Source organism: Heloderma suspectum, chromosome 6 (assembly GCF_057233095.1).
Source record: "Heloderma suspectum isolate Gila_16-S chromosome 6, 16-S_ref, whole genome shotgun sequence".
NCBI classification, from domain to species: Eukaryota; Metazoa; Chordata; class Lepidosauria; order Squamata; family Helodermatidae; genus Heloderma; species Heloderma suspectum.
In genome coordinates, this window is record NC_139463.1 from 77,992,088 (window position 1) to 78,012,317 (window position 20,230).

Consider the following 20,230-nt stretch of genomic DNA (forward strand, 5'->3'; position numbering starts at 1 on the left):
CGTTGCCCTTATTTTCGCCGTAGTCTACGTAAATCTTTATGTAGACTACAGCGACCAAATAAGGAACGGGAATGGCGGCTCCCTATGGGGGCCGCCATTATCCGTACGCGCTTTTTTTTTTTTTTTTTTAAGTCACCCGTGATAGGCTACGTGACGATTTACGTAGCCTATCACGGCTGACTTTGCAAATCTAGCCGTGATAGGCTACATTAATCGTCACGTAGCCTATCATGGGGGCTTTTTTTTTTCTTTGATTGGAATGGCGGTGGCGGCGGCAGCCAGTCGAAAGACCGGCTGCCGCTCCTGCCCCGGACGAACACCTGCCGAACCGCCGGCCGGACCCGCTGCCGGGAGGGACATTCGGCAAAGGTAAGTCCCGTCCCGGGGGGGGGTGCGGGGTGCGGGGGGTGCGGAGAATTTCTCCCCGAAACTTGTTCGGGGGGCCGAACACGTTGGTGCTCGGCCCCCCGAAGTTTCGGGGAGAAATTCTCCGCCATCCCTAGCTGGCGGCGGTGATGGTGATGGCAGTGGCAGCAGTAGCGACTCCAGTGAGTCACGTCAGCTGGAGGCAGCGGTGTGGCTGGGCCAGGGTGCCGAAGCTCTGAAGTGCACCGAGTAAGAACCCCTGGCCCACTCGGGGTTGCTTTGTGCCCTCTCCGCTTCACCTCAGAAGGGACTCGCAATGGCCCGAAGTGGCCTGCTTCTACTTGGGGTTTGGGCCTCGGGCTGAATCGGTGCACAGCCTTAGAATATAATAGCACCGTATCCATCTGTTCCAGATTAAGAACAGGTAATTATATTTTTTCTTCTCTTCACAGGAATACCATCATGCAGGCAGCAAAAAAGTTCCACTTGTATTAAATTAGTAAACTACTAGATGAAGGGCTACTGCATTTGTTACCTGTTTTTAGGGGTGGAGAAGAGTGCTATGACCACATCCTGACCATGAAAATTGACAACATCTGTGACTGCCTGCAGTATGTTAAATTGGTAGGGTGAAGCACCAGGAATTGAACAGCTTAGCCGTGCCTTCAGGAAGGAAGTCCATTCTTTTTCTAGGAATGCTGCATTTCCACCCTTATCATTCTTACAAACTCGAGCTACTCTAGGAAGAATTACCTACAGGGAGCAAAGCAAGGGGGGGGGGAGTTTAGGCATGGGTGAGAGTTTCATAACAGTTTGTTTTAAGATCAACATTCCTCAACATTCACACATTTCTTCATATTTGGGATGGAAAGAACTTGAGATTTTAAGAATTTGACTGTGGTAGAAAACAAACCTGACCTTTCCATCTATACTTCATAAATATACTGAAACAAGTATTTCTTTAAAAGATTTTACTAGAGTTCTACTCATATTCATTGTTTTTTTTAAAAAAACAAAAATAACAATACCGGGAGGGGGATGAATTTAATCCCATGTTAGCTAGGAATGTGACACAATTTGGAATGATGTGTTGCTTGTTTTTTTATTTATATACCCTGCTTTTCCTATCCAAAACAAGATGTTCAAAGCAACTACCATCTCCTAAAACAACACAAAAAGGAGTGATCCAATAGTAAATCATCACAAATATTAAATAATGAAGAAGAATGCTTTGAATATTTCATTCACAGTTAGAAATGCTCAAGGAGAACAATTCTCAGCCTTTATAACAGTCATTTTCATGCACAGAAGATCCCTCAGGTTGCTATTTCTGCAGACAACAGCACATTCGATGGTTGTAGTTCTTTGTGGCCTACACTGCAACTTGAATGTTCAGCATTTTTTTTTTTAAAGAATGGAAGCAGCATCAGGGTTTTTTTTTCTTTTTCAAAATGTCCAACTCCTTTTCAACCTTGTTAATTTTAAGACAAATGTATTGCCAAAATTATGGATTGGCTTCAGACGTAGTCATACTGCAGGCCCATTGAAATCTATAGACTGTTCCTTTGATTTCATTGGCTCTGTTCTAAATCTGGATTAATGTGTATGTAAATATATGTCTATCTATGTTTTCAGTCCAAGGGCCAAATGCCATTCTGGGAAAGGTGCCATATGTGGGTGGGACCAAAGGCAAAGTAGGAAGGGTCATAGGAGTAAGCAGGATAAGACTCTGCATGTCTCCTCAGAAGCGGAACTGAATCACTCAGCAGCACTTCCAAAGAGAATCCAAATACCAGGTCTCTGCATGTCTACTCAGAAGTAGGCATCCCGGCCCACCTCATGCACCACTCACTGGACCCCGTCCAGGTGCCTGGCCCTGCTCACCACATGCGGTGAGCCACTGGGTGGTCCACAGGCATCCGGTGAGCAGCACACAGCTTTCCGGTCCCTTACCAAGCCACCACTTACTTACTTTATTTATTTATTTATTTATTTAATGTATTAATCGCCCATCTGGCTGGTCACCCAGCCACTCTGGGCAATGTACAGAGTGTATAATAAAACAGTCTAAAACAATAAAATTCTACAGTAAAAACATCATTTTCTAAAATTACTCTAACCCACCCCAAATGCCTGCCTGAACAACCACGTTTTTAATGCGCAGCGGAAGCTCATTAAAGAGGGGGCATAGCGGAGTTCCCGAGGGAGGGAGTTCCACAAAGTGGGGGCCACCTGCATGCTGAGTCAGGCAAGCACAGGGATCCGTGGACAGGCATTTGGGGGGCCAAGCTGGTGAGAAATCACCAGCCCGTGAGCCACAACCAGATGCCTGCTAAATCCCTAGCAGCATGTCTTGTTGTTGTTGTTCAGTTGTTCAGTCGTGTCCGACTCTTCGTGACCCCATGGACCATAGCACGCCAGGCCTTCCTGTCCTGTGCTCTCTCCCGGAGTGTGCTCAAGTCCATATTCATTGCATCGGTGATGCTATCTAGCCATCTCATCCTCTGCCGTCCCCTTCTCCTTTTGCCTTCAGTCTTTCCCAGCATCAGGGTCTTTTCCAGAGAGTTTTCTCTTCGCATTAGGTGGCCAAAATATTTGAGCTTCAGCTTCAGTAGCTGTCCTTCCAATGAGCAGTCAGGGTTGATTTCCTTTAGGATTGACTGATTTGACCTCCTTGCAGTCCAGGGGACTCGTAAGAGTCTTCTCCAGCACCACAGTTTGAAAGCATCAATTCTTTGGCGCTCAGCCTTCCTTACAGTCCAGCTCTGACACAGCCATACATTACTACTGGGAAAACCATAGCTTTGATTTTGCACTCTCCTCTTTCACCCTCAACAAGAGGCTCTTTAGATCCTCTTCGCTTTCTGGCATTAGGGTGGTATCGTCTGCATATCGGAGGTTGTTGATAATTCTCCTGGCAATCTTAATTCCGACCTGTGATTCATCCAACCCAGCGCCAGCGTTTCTCATGATGTACTCTGCATATAAGTTAAATAAGCAGGGTGACAATATGCAGCCTTGTCGTACTCCTTTCCCAATTTTGAACCACTCAGTTATTCCATGTCTGGTTCTTACTGTTGCTTCTTGACCCTCGTACAGGTTTCTCAGGAGACAGGTAAGGTGGTCTGGTACTCCCATCACTTTAAGAATTTGCCACAGTTTGTTGTGATCCACACAATCAAAGGCTTTAGCGTAGTCAATGAAGCAGAAATAGATGTTTTTCTGGAATTCTCTTGCTTTCTCCATGATGCAGTGAATGTTGGCGATTTGATCTCTAGTTCCTCTGCCTCTTCGAAACCCAGCTTGTACTTCCAGTAGTTCTACTCGTAAGTAATCAGGGCAGCCTCTGCATGTTTATTCAGAAGAAAGCAGGAAAAGCCTCTGCGGGACAAGCTTCGGAAGAAATCTGGGTGAATGACTCAGCAACTTTCTCCCCAAGCCCCACCCCTTTCAGCTGCCGATTAGAGTTTTTCTTGGACAGGAGAGGGGGCAGGGCCTTGGGAAGCTGGCAGCCCAGATGGGAACCCTCACAGGCTGTGTCAGGCCCAAGGGCCAGAGGTTCCCCACTGCTGAAATATACCTACAGAGAGATATAGCTATAGCTATAGATGTCAATAATATCTACACACACACACACACACACACACACACACACACACACACACACAAATATATGTAAGTATATAATAGTTCTACAATTAATGAAAGCTAACAAGGATAAAAAGGAGGACAGAAATTTCTTCTTGTTTAGTCCTGTTATTCTGACCAAGGTCTCCTAAATAGAGTTCTCCCTTGCTTCAAAGTCAGACTTTCAATGATTCTTGGGCGGTCTAAATTAAATCACTTTGCAATATGCTTTTAAACTTAATGAGAAGAAAAGAATGCCACAACTTGGCACCATCACAAGACAGAACACATTTCTGTTAAGGAAATGTACTATTACAATCCCACCATCCTCTCCCAGTGCCATTTTTATGTATGGCTCATATTCCAGGGGTATTTTTTACCATTATTCATCTATGAAGACTTTTCATCCCTTACCTTCTCCATACTAGAGTATTCTACCGATTCTTCATGAAAGAAGAAGTAGATATAGTTCTGATAATCCACTGCATGGACAAAAGAAGGCTCTGCAAACAAACCCAAATGTTTTGATCATGAACATTTAAACGTGAAAAGTAATGAGGACAACAACACTGAGCATAACAGAGCACAACCAAAATTTGGAATGAATTTCTGTTCATCCTAAGAAAGGGCATATTTCTGGTCCATGTCATTTTCACATCTGTTCAACTATGAATCCATTCCATTCTGTATGTATGTGCAGTACTCTGCTTAAAAAACTAAAACTCCAGGAATGTCCACATTTAAATACATGTTCCAAAACACTTTTTGCCTCCTCCCAATCCTACAAGTTTTCTATACTATAATAAGTTTGTTTGAAGAATTTGCTCCCCACCCATTTCCATTACAAATTGATCCACACCTCACCTCATGGATAGCTGTGCAGATCAGAAGATAATTGTCCAGTCTCTGAATGCTGCAAAGCAAGTCTCAGCTCAAAAATGCATCAAAATATGTTCAAAAAGATATGGATGAGAATTTCATTTCAGGTTTTTTTTTATAAGAATTTACCAAAATACACAAATTTCTTCAAATTTGAATGGAAAAAAGCTTAGGATTAAACAAACAAACAAAAAACTGTGGGAGAAATAGACATTGAAGGAGATCTTGGAATGCTTAGCTCTTAAGAGTCTGAGTTTGAATCCTTGTGTATTCAACCATCCCAGCACTCAATTTGGATTGCCACATCTGTTTTCTCACAGGCCTGTCATCTTGAAGGGCAGCAGGCAGTACAACATGGTTCTCTCCATGCTAGGAATACCTCTACCAATTGAATTTGGTCAGCGCAGATGGGCAAGAGTTTCTTTTCAGGTTGTGTTTGATAAGAATTGACTAAAATTGCTATGTTTCTTCATATTTGATGGAAAGAATTTGAGATATAAAAAATCTGAAGAAAATCTGAATCTGAAAGCAAAAGAGACCAATGTCTCTATCTCTAACTGGAAAGAGTTTATGTAACACTGCACCAAGTGAAGCAGCAGGAATAATAGGGATGATATAACATTGCTATCCTATGCTGATTTGAAACCTCTCATGGTAGAAGAAACCAGTGTTTCTTTTCTGTTTGATAGCTCTTGTGCTTTTCTAACTATCTAGCAACTCAGAAAAATAATAGCAAAATAAATGTAGAAGCCAAGAGGGTAATTAAATCCTTTCTACTCAACAAAAGACATTGCTGAAATGAATATGGCTGTTGTGTGCTTTAAACATATTTTATTTGTAAAGATTACTAAAGAAGGTGAGAGAGAACTGGAGTGTAAAGCAGAACAGTACATGTAAGTAAAATAACTCAGCAAAGTCTGTCTGGAGTCCAAGACTCAAATCGAAAGTGCTGCCACTCTCCCCTTGGTTTACCCACCTTTCAGCCATCTTGAATCTTGTTTGACTGTCCGCAGGTTTGGGCTGTCTCCAAGGCTCCGGTATATGATTGGATCTAATCCTTGGAAGTCTGTCACCGTGGCAGAATACAGATTGCCATCTTGAGGTGAGTGGGAGTGGAAAAAGAGAGAGGAGAATACAATGACATTTCCTCATCCATCTGTGGGATAGGCTATCACAAAGAAACCAAGGAAATGCTTGGAAAGAAAATTCCATCTGTCATGTTAAGACCACACAATATGGCATTTCACATTTTCAAATGATGTGGAGATGCAAAGGGGATAATGCTAACATGACAGTATGGCCCATATTATAGTTAAACTAGTTGTGAAATATAGTTAAATTGGTTCTGAAAAATCTAGCGATGCACCATTTTGAATAACATTCTCTACACAAAATATTGTGACCGAGGTGGATGGAGGAATCTGATCCCTTTTATATCTCTCAGTTTCTCTTTTTTGTAGTCTTACGTTCCTTCCATTTTATGGCTGCATCAGCTTGCAATTTTTTTTAAAAAAAGTATGTGAAAACGTATATGCATTTTATGTATGTATAATATATGCATCTTTGTACTATTTTCCCCCAAAATAATGCATTTTGTATGTTATTTTCACTAATTATAGCTGTCATATTGGGAAGTCCAAACCCAGTGACTTCCAGTGCGGGGGTTGCATCAGGGAAATCTGGGCTGCTTGGAGCCCTGCAGACTTCCCTGGAGCCTTACCATGTCCGTTGGATTTCGTTAGGGGTGGACGAACTTTTCTCGCAGCTTGTTCGCGGTGGGGGGGAGCGCTTCGCTGCTCCCCCCGTGAAGTTCAGGCCAGGGGGGAGGCTTCCCGCCTCGCCTGGCCGAAAATCAGGCCAGGGGGGAGGCTTCCCGCCTCGCCCGGCCGAAATTCAGGCCGGGGAGGAGGCTTGCTGCCTCGCCCGGCCGCGAACGCGAAAGTTAAAAAAAAAACCAAAAAAATGCCCCCTGATAGGCTACGTGACGATTCACGTAGCCTATCATGGCTAGATCTGCAAAGTCAGCCGTGATATGCTACGTGAATCGTCACGTAGCCTATCACGGGTGACTTTAAAAAAAAAAGCGCGTACGCGAATGGCGGCCCCCATAGGGAGCTGCCATTCGCGTTCCTTATTTAGTTGCTGTAGTCTACGTAAATTTTTACGTAGACTACGGCGAAAATAAGGGCAACGCAAATAGCATTGCCCTTATTTTCGTCGTAGTCTACGTAAACATTTACGTAGACTACAGCGACCAAATAAGGAAGGGGAATGGCTGCTCCCTATGGGGGCCGCCATTATCCGTACACACTTTTTTTTTTTTTTTAAGTCACCCGTGATAGGCTATGTGATGATTCACGTAGCCTATCACGGCTGACTTTGCAAATCTAGCCATGATAGGCTACGTGAATCGTCACGTAGCCTATCAGGGGACTTTTTTTTTTTTCTTTTATTGCAATGGTGGCGGCTGCTGCTCCCGCCCCGCTCGAACACCCGACGAACCGCCAGCCGGACCCGCTGCCGGGAGGGACGTTCAGGGAAGGTAAGTCACGTCCCGGGGGGGGTGCGGGGGGTGGGGGGGTGCAGAGAATTTCTCCCCGAAACTTGTTCGGGGGGCCGAACACGTTGGCGCTCGGCCCCCCGAAGTTTCGGGGAGAAATTCTCTGCCATCCCTAGATTTTGTGGGCTGTCTCTCCTCCATTCTAGACAGCACACTCAGTTAATTGCAGCCGCCATTAGCCACTTGCAGGAAAAATATGGCTGCAAATTACATAGTTTACGGCATCTGTGGCCATAAAGCACTTCCTTCTGTGTAAATTGTGGCTGTTAACAAGCCTTAACATCACATTGTCCCTAAGGAGGCAGATGGTACAAGTGAAATTGTCATTCTCCCAAGGCAGATAAGCCATGTGGACAGGATGAAGAATATGATATGCAGAGGTGATTGTGGGATGTGGAAAATTGATAATGAACAATTTAGGGCCACCTACTTCTCTCTCTCTCTCTCTCTCTCTCTCTCTCTCTCTCTCCCCATTGTTTTAGAGCATCCTTCCCCAACATAGAATCCTCCAGATGTGTTGGACTGAAATTCCCATCACTGCCAGCCAGCATGACCATTGGCAACCTCTTTTCCAGAATAAGGATAGAATATATATGTGATCCACCAAGTAACTCCAAAACAGGCACTGCACTTTTAAATAAACTCAGATGGGGAGACCACTAATGAATCTTGAATACCTGATCAAGGCAGATCTAGGACAAGGCAGATGTTCTAGAACTGCCTTCCCCAATCTGATTACATCAAGATGTTTTGGACTACAACTCCAAGCAATCCTGACCATTGACCATGCTGGCTGGGGCTATGGGAACTGAATTCCAAAACATCTGGAATGCAACAGGGTGGGGAAGGGTGATCTAGAACAGCCCTCTCCAACCTGATGCCTTCCCCACCCATGCTGGCTGACAATGATAGGATTTGCACTCCCAAACATCTGGTGGGAAACAGGTAGGGATGGCGGAGAATTTCTCCCCGAAACTTCGGGGGGCCGAGCGCCAACGTGTTCGGCCCCCCGAACAAGTTTCGGGGAGAAATCCTCCGCCCCCCCGCCCCCCGCCCCCCCCCGGGATGGGACTTACTTTCCCTGAATGTCCCTCCCGGCGGCGGGTCCGGCTGGCGGTTCGTCCGGTGTTGGAGCGGGGCGGGAGCGGCAGCCGGTCTTTCGACCGGCTGCCGCCCCCGCCATTGCAATGAAAGAAAAAAAAAAAAGTCCCCTGATAGGCTACGTGACGATTCACGTAGCCTATCACGGCAAGATTTGCAAAGTCAGCCGTGATAGGCTACGTGAATCGTCACGTAGCCTATCACGGGTGACTTAAAAAAAAAAAAAAAAAAGCGCGTACGCGAATGGCGGCCCCCATAGGGAGCCGCCATTCGCGTTCCTTATTTAGTCGCTGCTGTAGTCTACGTCAATGTTTACATAGACTACGGCGAAAATAAGGGCAACGCTATTTACGTTGCCCTTATTTTCGCCGTAGTCTACGTAAACATTGACGTAGACTACAGCAACTAAATAAGGAACGCGAATGGCGGCTCCCTATGGGGGCCGCCATTCGCGTACGCGCTTTTTTTTTTTTTTTTAAAGTCACCCGTGATAGGCTACGTGACGATTCACGTAGCCTATCACGGCTGACTTTCCAGATCTAGCCGTGATAGGCTACGTGAATCGTCACGTAGCCTATCAGGGGACGTTTTTTTTTGTTACTTTCGTGTTCGCGGCCGGGCGAGGCGGGAAGCCTCCTCCCCGGCCTGAATTTCGGCCAGGCGAGGCGGGAAGCCTCCCCCCCTAGCCTGAATTTCGGCCAGGCGAGGCGGGAAGCCTCCCCCCCGGCCTGAACTTCGCAGGGGGAGCAGCGAAGCGCTCCCCCCCACCGCGAAAAAGCTGCGAGAAAAGGTAAGTGACTTTCGTTCACCCCTACAAACAGGTTGGGGAAGGTAACAATTGTTGTTGTAATATCTGCCAGTGACAGAGACTGTGTTTAGGAAACTGAAACTGAGAGATTTGTCTATTCCTGGGATGGGGGGGAGGCATGATGTGCTTGTTGGAATAGGTGATAATTTATTATTGCCTTGGGAAAAGCAGCCAGTGAGGGAACTGGATAGATCTCCCATGGAGAGTATTCACTCTTGTTCTTGCTCTCCTGAGGAGAGGAAAAAAGAAGTATTATTTCCACTGCCCCACAGTGAACAACCCATCCTCTTCAGCAACTCCAGTGATAGTTTTAGAGCAAACACACTTTCTGTGCTGTATCATTAATTGAATGTGACGATAACCATATTACAGTAAGCATATCTTAAGATGAGGAGGAGAAGGAGGAGGAGGAGGAACATTTCCCCTCTTCATTATTACCTGCAAATAATGCAACACTGGACTCCTTTGGATTATAAGGGCACTTTCCCTTTCCACTGATGATCTCTCCCTCAGGCTCCAGAGTATCCATCTGAAAACAACATTGGAGTCTTAGCATACAATGGATTGCCTCTAATATAACCACAGACACTGCTCAGAGGAGACAATGAAGTCCACATTGTGCAGCTGCCATTTCCTTCTGGGGTGGGGGGATGTTGGTTGACATCTGACCTCACACTCTGAAAGAAAGAGAGCATTCGGGGGACAGAAGGGCTACAGAACTATTTTCCAAGGCCAGGTAAGTGGCAGCCCAAAACAGTTTATCTTATTTCTCCCCCACCCCTGTAAAACAGACAAAATAGCTCATTGTGTTTTGATGCCCCTGAATGATTGTATAGGGTCTCTGACAACATGGCAACAGTTGAGGAAAACCAACACAGGGCCTGATATCATGGGGAAAGAAATGTCTGAGGAAGTAATAAAGAAGGCCATGTATATTGACCTGAAAACAAAAAAGACACATATAGGAAGTGGAAAGAAGGCCAAGTAACAAAGGAAGAGTACAGGCAGGTAGCGCAGAATTGCAGGGATGGTGTCAGGAAGGCTAAAGCTGAGAACGAGCTGAGGTTAGCGAGGGATGCTAAAAAAAACCAAAAAGGCTTTCTTCAGCTACATGCACAGTAAAAGGCAGAGGAAAGAAATGGTTGTTCAGCTATTAAATAAGGATGGCAAAATGATAACAGATGACAAAGAAAAGGCAGAGGTGCTCAATTTCTACTTTGGCTCAGTCTTCTCCCCAAAGAGGGTCTATGACCCCCCCTGGCAAAGGCAAAGTACAGGCTGAAGGAGCAGGATTGCATCTTGAGATCGATAGGCATGTGGTCAAGGAACACCTAATTACTTTGAATGAGTTCAAATCTTCAGGGCCAGATGAACTGCATCCTAGAGTAATAAAGGAACTGGCAGAAGAACTCTCAGAACCGCTGTCTATTCTTTTTGAGATATCATGGAGGACGGGTGAAGTGCCAGATGACTCTAGGAGGGCTAATGTTGTCCCTCTCTTCAAAAATGGTAAAAAGGAGGAACCTGGGAACTACAGACCTGTCAGTCTGACATCAACCCCTGGGAAAATTCTGGAGCAGATGATAAAGCAATCCATCTGTAATGCAGTGATTACTCAAAGCCAACATGGATTTGTCAAGAACAAATCCTGCCAGATGAATCTGATCTCATTTTTTGATCAAGTAACCTCCCTTGTGGACTGTGGGAATGCTGTAGACATAATATACCTCGACTTCAGCAAAGCTTTCGACAAAGTGCCCCATGATATCCTGATGAGCAAACTAGCTCAAAGTGGGCTAGATGAAACAACGATCTGGTGGATCCACAGTTGGCTACAGAATCAGACTCAAAGAGTGCTTATCAATGGGACCTTCTCAAACTGGGGAGAGGTAACGAGTGGGGTACCGCAGGGCTCAGTCCTGGGCCCAGTGCTCTTCAACATTTTTATTAATGACTTGGAGGAGGAGGTGGAGGGAATGCTGATCAAATTTGCAGTTGACACAAAATTGGGCGGGATAGTTAATACCCTGGAAGACAAAACAAAATTCAAAGTGATCTTGATAGACTGGAGCGCTGGGCAGAAAACAATAGAATGACATTTAATAGGGAGAAATGCCAAGTTCTGCACCTAGGAAAAAGAAACCAAATGCACAGTGATGAGATGGGGGATACGTGGCTCAACAACACTATAAGCGAGAAGGATCTTACAATTGTTGTCAATCACAAGATGAATATGAACCAACAATGTGATGTGGCTGCAAAAAAGGCCAATGATCTTTTGGGCTGCATTCATAGAAGCATAGCTTCCAAATCCCGGGAAGTACTAGTTCCCCTCTACTCAGCACTGGTTAGGCCTCATCTGGAGTACTGTGTCCAGTTCTGGGCACCACACTTTAAGAAGGATGCAGACAAGCTGGAGAGGGTTCAGAGGAGGGCTATGAAGATGATCAGGGGACTGGAAACAAAGCCCTATGAAGAGAGACTGAAAGAACTAGGCATGATTAGCCTTGAGAAGAGAATACTGCGAGGAGAGATGATAGCGCTCTTCAAGTACTTGAAAGGTTGTCACAGAGAGGAAGGCCAGGATCTCTTCTGGATCATGCCAGAGTGCAGGGCACAGAATAATGGGCTCAAGTTACAGGAAGCCAGATTGTGACTGAACATCAGGAAAAACTTCCTGACTGTTAGAGGAAGACGACAATGGAACCAATGACCTAGGGAGGTAGTGGGCTCTCCCACACTGGAGGCATTCAAGATGAGGCTGGACAGTCATCTCATCTGTCAGGGATGCTCTGACTTGGATTCCTGCATTGAGCAGGGGTTTGGACTCAATGGCCTTGTAGGCCCCTTCCAACCCTACTATTCTATGATTCTATGATTCTGTTCCTCACATTACAATGTTATGAAAGAAAAGAAAGGAAAAGAAAAGAAAAGGGGGGGGACACACACAATATCTGCTATTTGCTCAGAAAATTCCAAATTCCTAGGTTCAAAATTCCTTGACTATTTCTACCCCAGACAAAAATTCCGCAACTTTACCAGGGCTTCTGTTTCCAGATTACTTGCGGGATTAGATTGGGTCCTTTCCACCTGGCTTTTTCATTCTTTTTCTCCATTGGCAACATCTATATGTTTCATTGACTCCACTAAAGCCTTTGATTGTGTGGATCACAACAAACTGTGGCAAATTCTTAAAGAGATGGGAGTACCAGACCACCTTACCTGTCTCCTGAGAAACCTGTACAAGGGTCAAGAGGCAACAGAAAGAACCAGACATGGAACAACTGATTGGTTCAAAATTGGGAAAGGAGTATGACAAGGCTGCATATTGTCACCCTGCTTATTTAACTTATATGCAGAGTACGTCATGAGAAATGCCAGGTTGAATGAATCACAGGTCGGAATTAAGATTGCCAGGAGAATTATCAACAACCTCAGATACGCAGACAATACCACCCTAATGCCAGAAAGCGAAGAGGATCTAAAGAGCCTCTTGTAGGGATGGTGGAGAATTCCGCCATGGATTCCAGTGAGGCCGAATGCACTGGCATTCGGCCCCCCAGAATCCATGGCGGAACGGCGTCCTGCCCCCCCGCCCACCCCGCAGAACCCCCTGGGACAGCACTTACCTGGGGTGGATGTGGCAGATGCGCCGGCTGCTTCGGCGGCGGAAGGTGCGGCGGCGGCAGGTGCGGCGGCGGCGGCAGGTGCGACGGCGGGGGCAGCAGGGGCGGCGGGTACGGTGGCAGGGGCGGCAGTTTTGGAGGCGGTGAGTGCGGGGGTGGCTGGTCTCCTGGCTGGGCACGGCTGGGCGCAGCATATGCAAATGGCGGCTATGGCCGCTGCCATTTGTGTCCCTGCTCCCCAGTGGCCGGATGTCCTGCTGGCGGCGGAGCCGGCTGGCGGCGGAGCCGGCTGGTGGCTCCGCAGAATCCCCGTGGAGCGGAGCCGGCTGGGCAGGATTCCGGGGGGAGGGACGGAGCGCCTTCCCCCCCCACCGTGAAGCAGATCTGCGAAACAGTAAGTGACTTTTGTACATCCCTAGCCTCTTGTTGAGGGTGAAAGTGGAGAGTGCAAAAGCTGGTTTGAAACTCAACATTAAAAAAACGAAGATCATGGCATCTGGCCCCATCACTTCCTGGCATAGAGAAGGGGAAGAAATGGAAGCAGTGACAGATTTTACTTTCTTGGGCTCCAAGATCACCCCAGACGGTGACTGTAGTCATGAAATTAAAAGACGCTTGCTCCTTGGGAAGAAAGCTATGGCACACCTAGACAGCATAGTAAGAAGCAGAGACATCACCTTGCTGACAAAGGCCCATCTAATCAAAGCGATGTTTTTCCCAGTAGTAATGTATGGCTGTGAGAGCTGGACTATAAGGAAGGCTGAGTGCCGAAGAATTGATGCTTTCGAACTATGGTGCTGGAGAAGACTCTTACGAGTCCCCTGGCCTGCAAGGAGGTCAAATCAGTCCATCCTAAAGGAAATCAACCCTGAGTGCTCATTGGAAGGACAGATACTGAAGCTGAAGCTCAAATATTTTGGCCACCTAACGCGAAGAGAAAACTCTCTGGAAAAGACCCTGATGCTGGGAAAGACTGAAGGCAAAAGGAGAAGGGGACGGCAGAGGAAGAGATGGCTAGATAGCATCACGGATGCAATGAATATGAACTTGAGCACACCCTGGAAGAGAGCGCAGGACAGGAAGGCCCAGCGTGCTATGGTCCATGGGGTCACGAAGAGTCGGACACGACTGAACGACTGAACAATATGTTTCATTATAAAGCCACTAGATAGTGCTGTTGTATTATTTGTGATAATCTGCCATGACATCACTATATGGAGAGTTAAAGGAGGAGCAAAAATGCCAGACTTTTGCTGTCACGGAATACAACGTGAGAAAGCTTGCAAAGAGCGGGAGGTGCCCTGGAGGAGGACGACTCATGTACTAGATCTGCAAGCTTCTATGAATGGCCAATCATGAGTGCATGATAAATGCCTCATGGAGAAATGGCCCTTGAGATTTGTCTGTCATATTTATTGCAGTGAGTTTAAAAACACAATTTCCCATACCATGCCATTTTGAGCCTCCCTAAGTAAAAAAAAAAAAGAGATAAATAATTTCCCAAGCCTCTCTACATTTAACAGTCTTTGCCTTGCATTGTTCCACTCCACTCATTTGCATGATGGGAGAAAAGAGAGGGGATTTGTTATCTATCTATCTATCTATCTATCTATCTATCTATCTATCTATCTATCTAATCTAATCTATCATCATCATTATCATCTATCTAGATGAAAGAATAGAGAGGTGATAAGGCCCACAAATCTAGCTGTTGGGGTTAGATGAGGAAAAAAGAGACACAATAAGGCCAAATAATCTTGCCAAGGGGGGCAGCGCAAAAGGCTTTTGGGGGGATACATGGTTGCCACTAAAAATGGGTGAAGTCTCCAAAGCTCAGCTCTCCAAAGCTCAGTCTCCTATTTATTTATTTATTTATTTATTTATTTAATTTATTAATCGCCCATCTGGCTGGTCACCCAGCCACTCTGGGCGATGTACAACATACAATAAAACAGTTTAAAACAATAAAATTCTACAATAAAAACATTTTCTAAAATACCCTAACCCACCCCAAATGCCTGCCTGAACAACCACGTTTTTAATGCACGGCAGAAGCTCATTAAAGAGGGGGCATGACGGAGTTCCTTAGGGAGGGAGTTCCACAGAGTGGGGGCCACCACAGAAAAGTCCCTCTCCGTCCCCACCAGTCTAGTTGTCCTGGCTGATGGGACAGAGAGAAGGCCATCTGACTGAGGCTGATCTTGTTAAGTGGCCTGTCTGGTGTTGCTGGAGATGCTCTTTAAGATAGGCTGGGCTGGAACCATATAGGGTTTTAAAGGTCAAAACCAACACCTTGAATTTGGCCCGGAAAACAACTGGTAACCAGTGCAACTCTTTCAGCACTGGAGTGATGTGATCTTGCCAATGGCTGCCTTTAATCAGGTGAGCTGCCGCGTTCTGTACCAGCTGCAGCTTCTGAACCGTCTTCAAGGGTAACCCCATGTAGAGTGCATTACAGTAGTCTAAACGAGAGGAGACCAGGGCATGTACTACCTATGGGAGCCAATGGTCAGGAAGGAATGGGCGCAGCCGCTGTATCAGATGGAGTTGATACAGTGCTGTCTGGCTCACAGCTGACACCCGAGCCTCCATGGACATCTGGGAGTCCAAAATGACCCCCAGGCTGCGGATCTGGTCTTTCAAGGGTAGCCGTACCCCATTCAACACCAGGTCAACATCCCCCAACCTCCTCTTGTCTCCCACCAAAAGTACCTCAGTCTTGTCAGGGTTGAGCTTCAGCTTATTCCTCCCCATCCAGCCACTCACCATCTCCAGACATTTAGACAGGGATTCTACAGCCAACCTTGGTGAAGATTTGAACGAGAAGTAGAGCTGTGTGTCATCCGCATACTGATGACACCGCACCCCAGACCTCCTGTTGATAGCCCCCAGTGGCTTCACATAGACGTTAAATAGCATCGGGGAGAGGATGGAACCCTGTGGCACCCCATAAGTGAGTGGCCATGGGTCCGAAACCTCCTCTCCCAGTGTTACCCTCTGGTACCTGCCAGAGAGGAAGGACCGGAACCACCGCAATACGGTGTCTCCAATGCCCAACCCCTCCAGGCGGTCCAGGAGGATACCATGGTCAACGGTATCAAAAGCCGCTGAGAAGTCGAGGAGAACAAGGAAGGAGCATTCACCCCTATCCAGAGACCTCCTCATATCATCCACCAAGGTGACCAAGGCCGTTTCTGTCCCATGCCCAAGCCTGAAGCCCGACTGAAATGGGTCTAGATAATCGGTTTCTTCCAAGTGTGCCTTCAACTGCATTGCCACCACCCGCTCAATCACCTTGCCCCAAAATGGCAGATTTGAGACTGGGCAAAAGTTGTTCAGAACTTGGGGATCCAAGGAGGGCTTCTTTAAGAGTGGTCTTATCACTGCCTCCTTGAGGGCTAATGGCATCACTCCCTCCTCAAGGGAGGCATTCACTACCGCCCTGGTCCCTTCACCCAGTCTCTCTCTGCAGCCCATAATGAGCGAAGATGGGCAAGGATCAAGTAAGCAGGTGGTCGGCCTTACAGATGAAAGCACCTTGTCCACTTTATCAGAAGGAAGAAGCTGGAACCGATCCCACAAAACCCGGTTTGCCACTGGCCACCTCTTGCTCACTAACTGTATCCACAGTGTGTGGAGTAACACTCCTAATCTGATCAATTTTATCTGCAAAGTGCCTTGCCAAGGCCTCAAAGGAGGCCTTAGAATGCTCCAGTGGTTCCGGAGCCACAGGACCGACCAGACTCCGGACCACTTGGAACAGCCTCCTGGGACAGCACTCTGCAGACGCGATGGAGGCAGCATAATATACTTTTTTGCTGCCTTCACCACCACGTGATAGGCTGAAGATACAGCTCTAGCCCGTGTCTGATCATCTTTGGAGCGAGACTTCCACCACTGGCGCTCTAGCCATCTCACCTCCTGTTTCAGAGCTCGAAACTGTGGATTGAACCATGGTGCAGTCCGAGCCCTGTTCAGGGGGAGAGGGCGTTTTGGAGCCACCCGATCTAATGCCCAAGTGATTGCGGCATTCCAGCCACCCACCAGGCTCGTGACCGAGTGGCCGTTGGCGTGCTCCAGAGAATCCCCAAGTGCATTCGGATCCATAAGACGCCTGGGGCAGACCATTTTAATGAGTCCTCCATGCCTGAGGAGGGGCTGTGGAACCGAGAAGTCTAACATCACCAGCTGGTGATCTAACCATGACAAGGGGGTGGTGGATATACCCCCAACTTCCAGATCACTCCCCGCTTCTCCAGAAACAAACACAAGGTCTAGTGCATGACCAGCTATATGGGTGGGCCGAGTTAGAATATGGTGCAGCTCCCAGGAAGCCATGGTCTCCATGAAGTCCCGAGGTGTTCCTGTGGGGATGGCCTCCTAATGTACATTGAAGTCCCCCAACACCAATAAGTTAGGGGACTGTATATGCACATCAGAGACCACCTCAAGCACTTCAGCCAGGGAGTCAGTCGTGCAGCGGGGTGGACGGTACATAAGCAGAATCCCCAGACTGCCCTTCGAGCCCAACCTCCAGTTAGGGATGTACGAAAGGTACTAACCTTTCACGAATTATGTTTATGGTTGGGGGGGAGGCATTCCGTCCCTCCCCCTGGAATCCTCGCTGGGGGGGGAGGCGCTCCGTTCCCTCCCCCCAGAATCCTGGCCGGCCGGCTGTGCTCCGCAGCGATTCTGCGGAGCCGCCGGCCAGCTCCGCCAGCAGCCGGACATCCGGCCGCTGGCTAGCAGGGACGCAAATGGCGGCGGCTGTAGCCGTCGCCATTTGCGTCCCTGCAGTCAGCCGTGATAGGCTATGTAAATGTTTACGTAGCCTATCATGGCTGACTTAAAAAACCCCAAAAAACGTGCGTACGCAAATGGCGGCGGCCATGGCCGCCACCATTTGCGTTCCTTATTTTGGCACGTGTTAGCCTATGTAAACATTTACGTAGACTAAGATGGCGAAAATAAGGGGAACGCAAATAGCGTAGATGCTATGCTATTTGCGTTCCCCTTATTTTCGCTGTCTTAGTCTACGTAAATGTTTACGTAGACTAAGAAGTGCCAAAATAAGGAACGCAAATGGCGGCGGCCACGGCCGCCGCCATTTGCATACGCGCGTTTTTTTTTTTAAGTCAGCCATGATAGGCTACGTAAACATTTACGTAGCCTATCACTTTTTTTTTTTAAACCTAGCCGTGATAGGCTACGTAAATCTTTACGTAGCCTATCATGTTTTTTTTTTAAAACTGGAAATGGCGGCAGCCGGTCAGAAGACCGGCCGCTGCCGCCGCCACCGAACCACGGGAGCCACCGCTGCCAGGAAGATCCGCCCAAGGTAAGTCTCATCCCGGGGGGGGGCGGGGGGGCAGGCCATTCCGCCACTGATTTCGGGGGGCCGAATGCGCTGGCATTTGGCCTCCCCGAGATCCATGGCGGAACTTTCGTACATCCCTACCTACGGTACATGCTCTCAGCAACCTTGGTCTCCCGAAGAGGGGGTCTGGTGAAGACCAAGGACTCTCGGTAGATAACAGCCACTCCCCCTCCCCGATCCCCAGCCCTCGGCTGCTGTGCATAAGAAAATCCAGCTGGACACATGGCTGCAAGGTTTGGAGCAGCAGCCTCGGCCAGCCAGGTCTCTGTAATACATGCCAGGTCTGCACCCTCGTCCAGGATCATGTCATGGATGAGGGAGGTTTTCTGGGTAACAGACCTGGCATTGCAGAGCAGCAAACGAAGGCCAGAAGATGGAGTCATGCCTCCCCCAGCCATCCTTTGGCTCTGGACAGGCCCGGAGCAGGGGACAGATGCTACACATCTCTCCCTTGTTCCCCTTACCTGGCATGGCCTGCCCCTAGCGCTCCACCAGCGCCTGCCGCCCAGCCTTGGTGTGTTCTGGCCCCCAACATTCCCCCCACTGCCTCCATCAGGTGGACACATGCCCCCTCGCTCCCACCTATCAGGCAGGCTACCCACCCCTAAAAACACAACAGAATCCCCCAGAAATTAAACAACAACAACAACAACAGTTTCCAAAGGCTCCAAGGCTCAGCTCCATAGCAAAGATCAGCTCTCATAAGATCTTTTTGACCTTGGACATTGTTTCGGAGCAAAGTTTGTTTAGGGAAGGAAGAGAACCAGGAAGGAGTGAAATCTAAGGGTGGAGAAGGGGGGTATTCCTCAGCAGGGGAGAGTTCTGTGCCCTCAGCCTCTTATATGTCCTCTATGTAATGTAATTGTGCAAGGAAGCTCCACTACATTGTGCATGGGAAGTTGGTAATTTCAATCCATGCTGAATAATAATTTGAGGGTTTTAACAAGCCCTCCATGTTATTTTTCAAACATGGCTTGGGGGAACGTCACCATCAATTCTACTTGCCACTGAAATGTCAGGGAATATTCTATGTGTGCAAAGTGACTCTGTGCACCTAAAAATCTTCAGCACAGCTAAGACTGAAAATTCCACTTTAGAATAAGAGAAGTCAAGAAGCCAGAGCAGTTAAAATGGTCTGTCTTATATCATAGTCGTGTACTGTTTTCCCAACAGGAACTGATGTAAGTCATAATGCTGGTATATTTCTGACTATATGAATGAAATTTTGGTTTGCATGAAAATTGCCACAAATATTTGTGCATTCTTACAAAGCCAATGCATACCTTATAATTCCTGCACAAGGGACTGAAGGCATTTGTGCCACAAATAAATAATGTTTCATCATTTCTTTTTAGGAGAACCTTAATAAAGTTGTGACACAAAATCTAGAAGAGAAAAATCAGTAAGAGAAAACAATTTTAGCAAATGCATCACACATGTTCTTGTTTATACTCTATAAAGAAACTGGCTGCCATTAACAATAACGATGAGACATGTTTCTTTCTATGTTTTATTAAGCCACTCTGGCTTCTTGGAACTGAGAACATGATATGTATGTTCATTAGAGTATATGCTTTATAGTATACTCAGAAGTCCCACTGAGTCCAATGAGACTTACCCCCAGGAAAGTATGTACAGGATTGCAGCCTCAATAGTAGTTTGTTATTGAGAATACACTAGGGTTGGCGGAGAATTTCTCCCTGAAACTTCGGGGGGACGAGCGCCAATGTGTTTGGCCCCCCGAACAAGTTTCGGGGAGAAATCCTCCGAACCCCCCCGCACCCCTCCCCGGGACGGGACTTACCTTCGCCGAATGTCCCTCCCGGCGGCGGGTCCGGCCGGCGGTTCAGCGGGTGTTCGAGCGGGGCGGGAGCGGCAGCCGGTCT

General features: G+C 47.3%; 1 protein-coding gene across 1 annotated transcript in view; it reads right to left on the minus strand.

Moving 5' to 3' along the window:
* Positions 1 to 20,230, minus strand: part of LOC146341307 (semaphorin-6A-like) — a 44,745-nt gene that overhangs the window by 12,399 nt on the left and 12,116 nt on the right. The window contains 5 exon segments of the mRNA XM_084807362.1: positions 902 to 1,119; positions 4,408 to 4,496; positions 5,849 to 5,968; positions 9,780 to 9,870; positions 19,628 to 19,729. Coding sequence (XP_084663488.1) covers positions 902 to 1,119; positions 4,408 to 4,496; positions 5,849 to 5,968; positions 9,780 to 9,870; positions 19,628 to 19,729 — 620 coding nt within the window.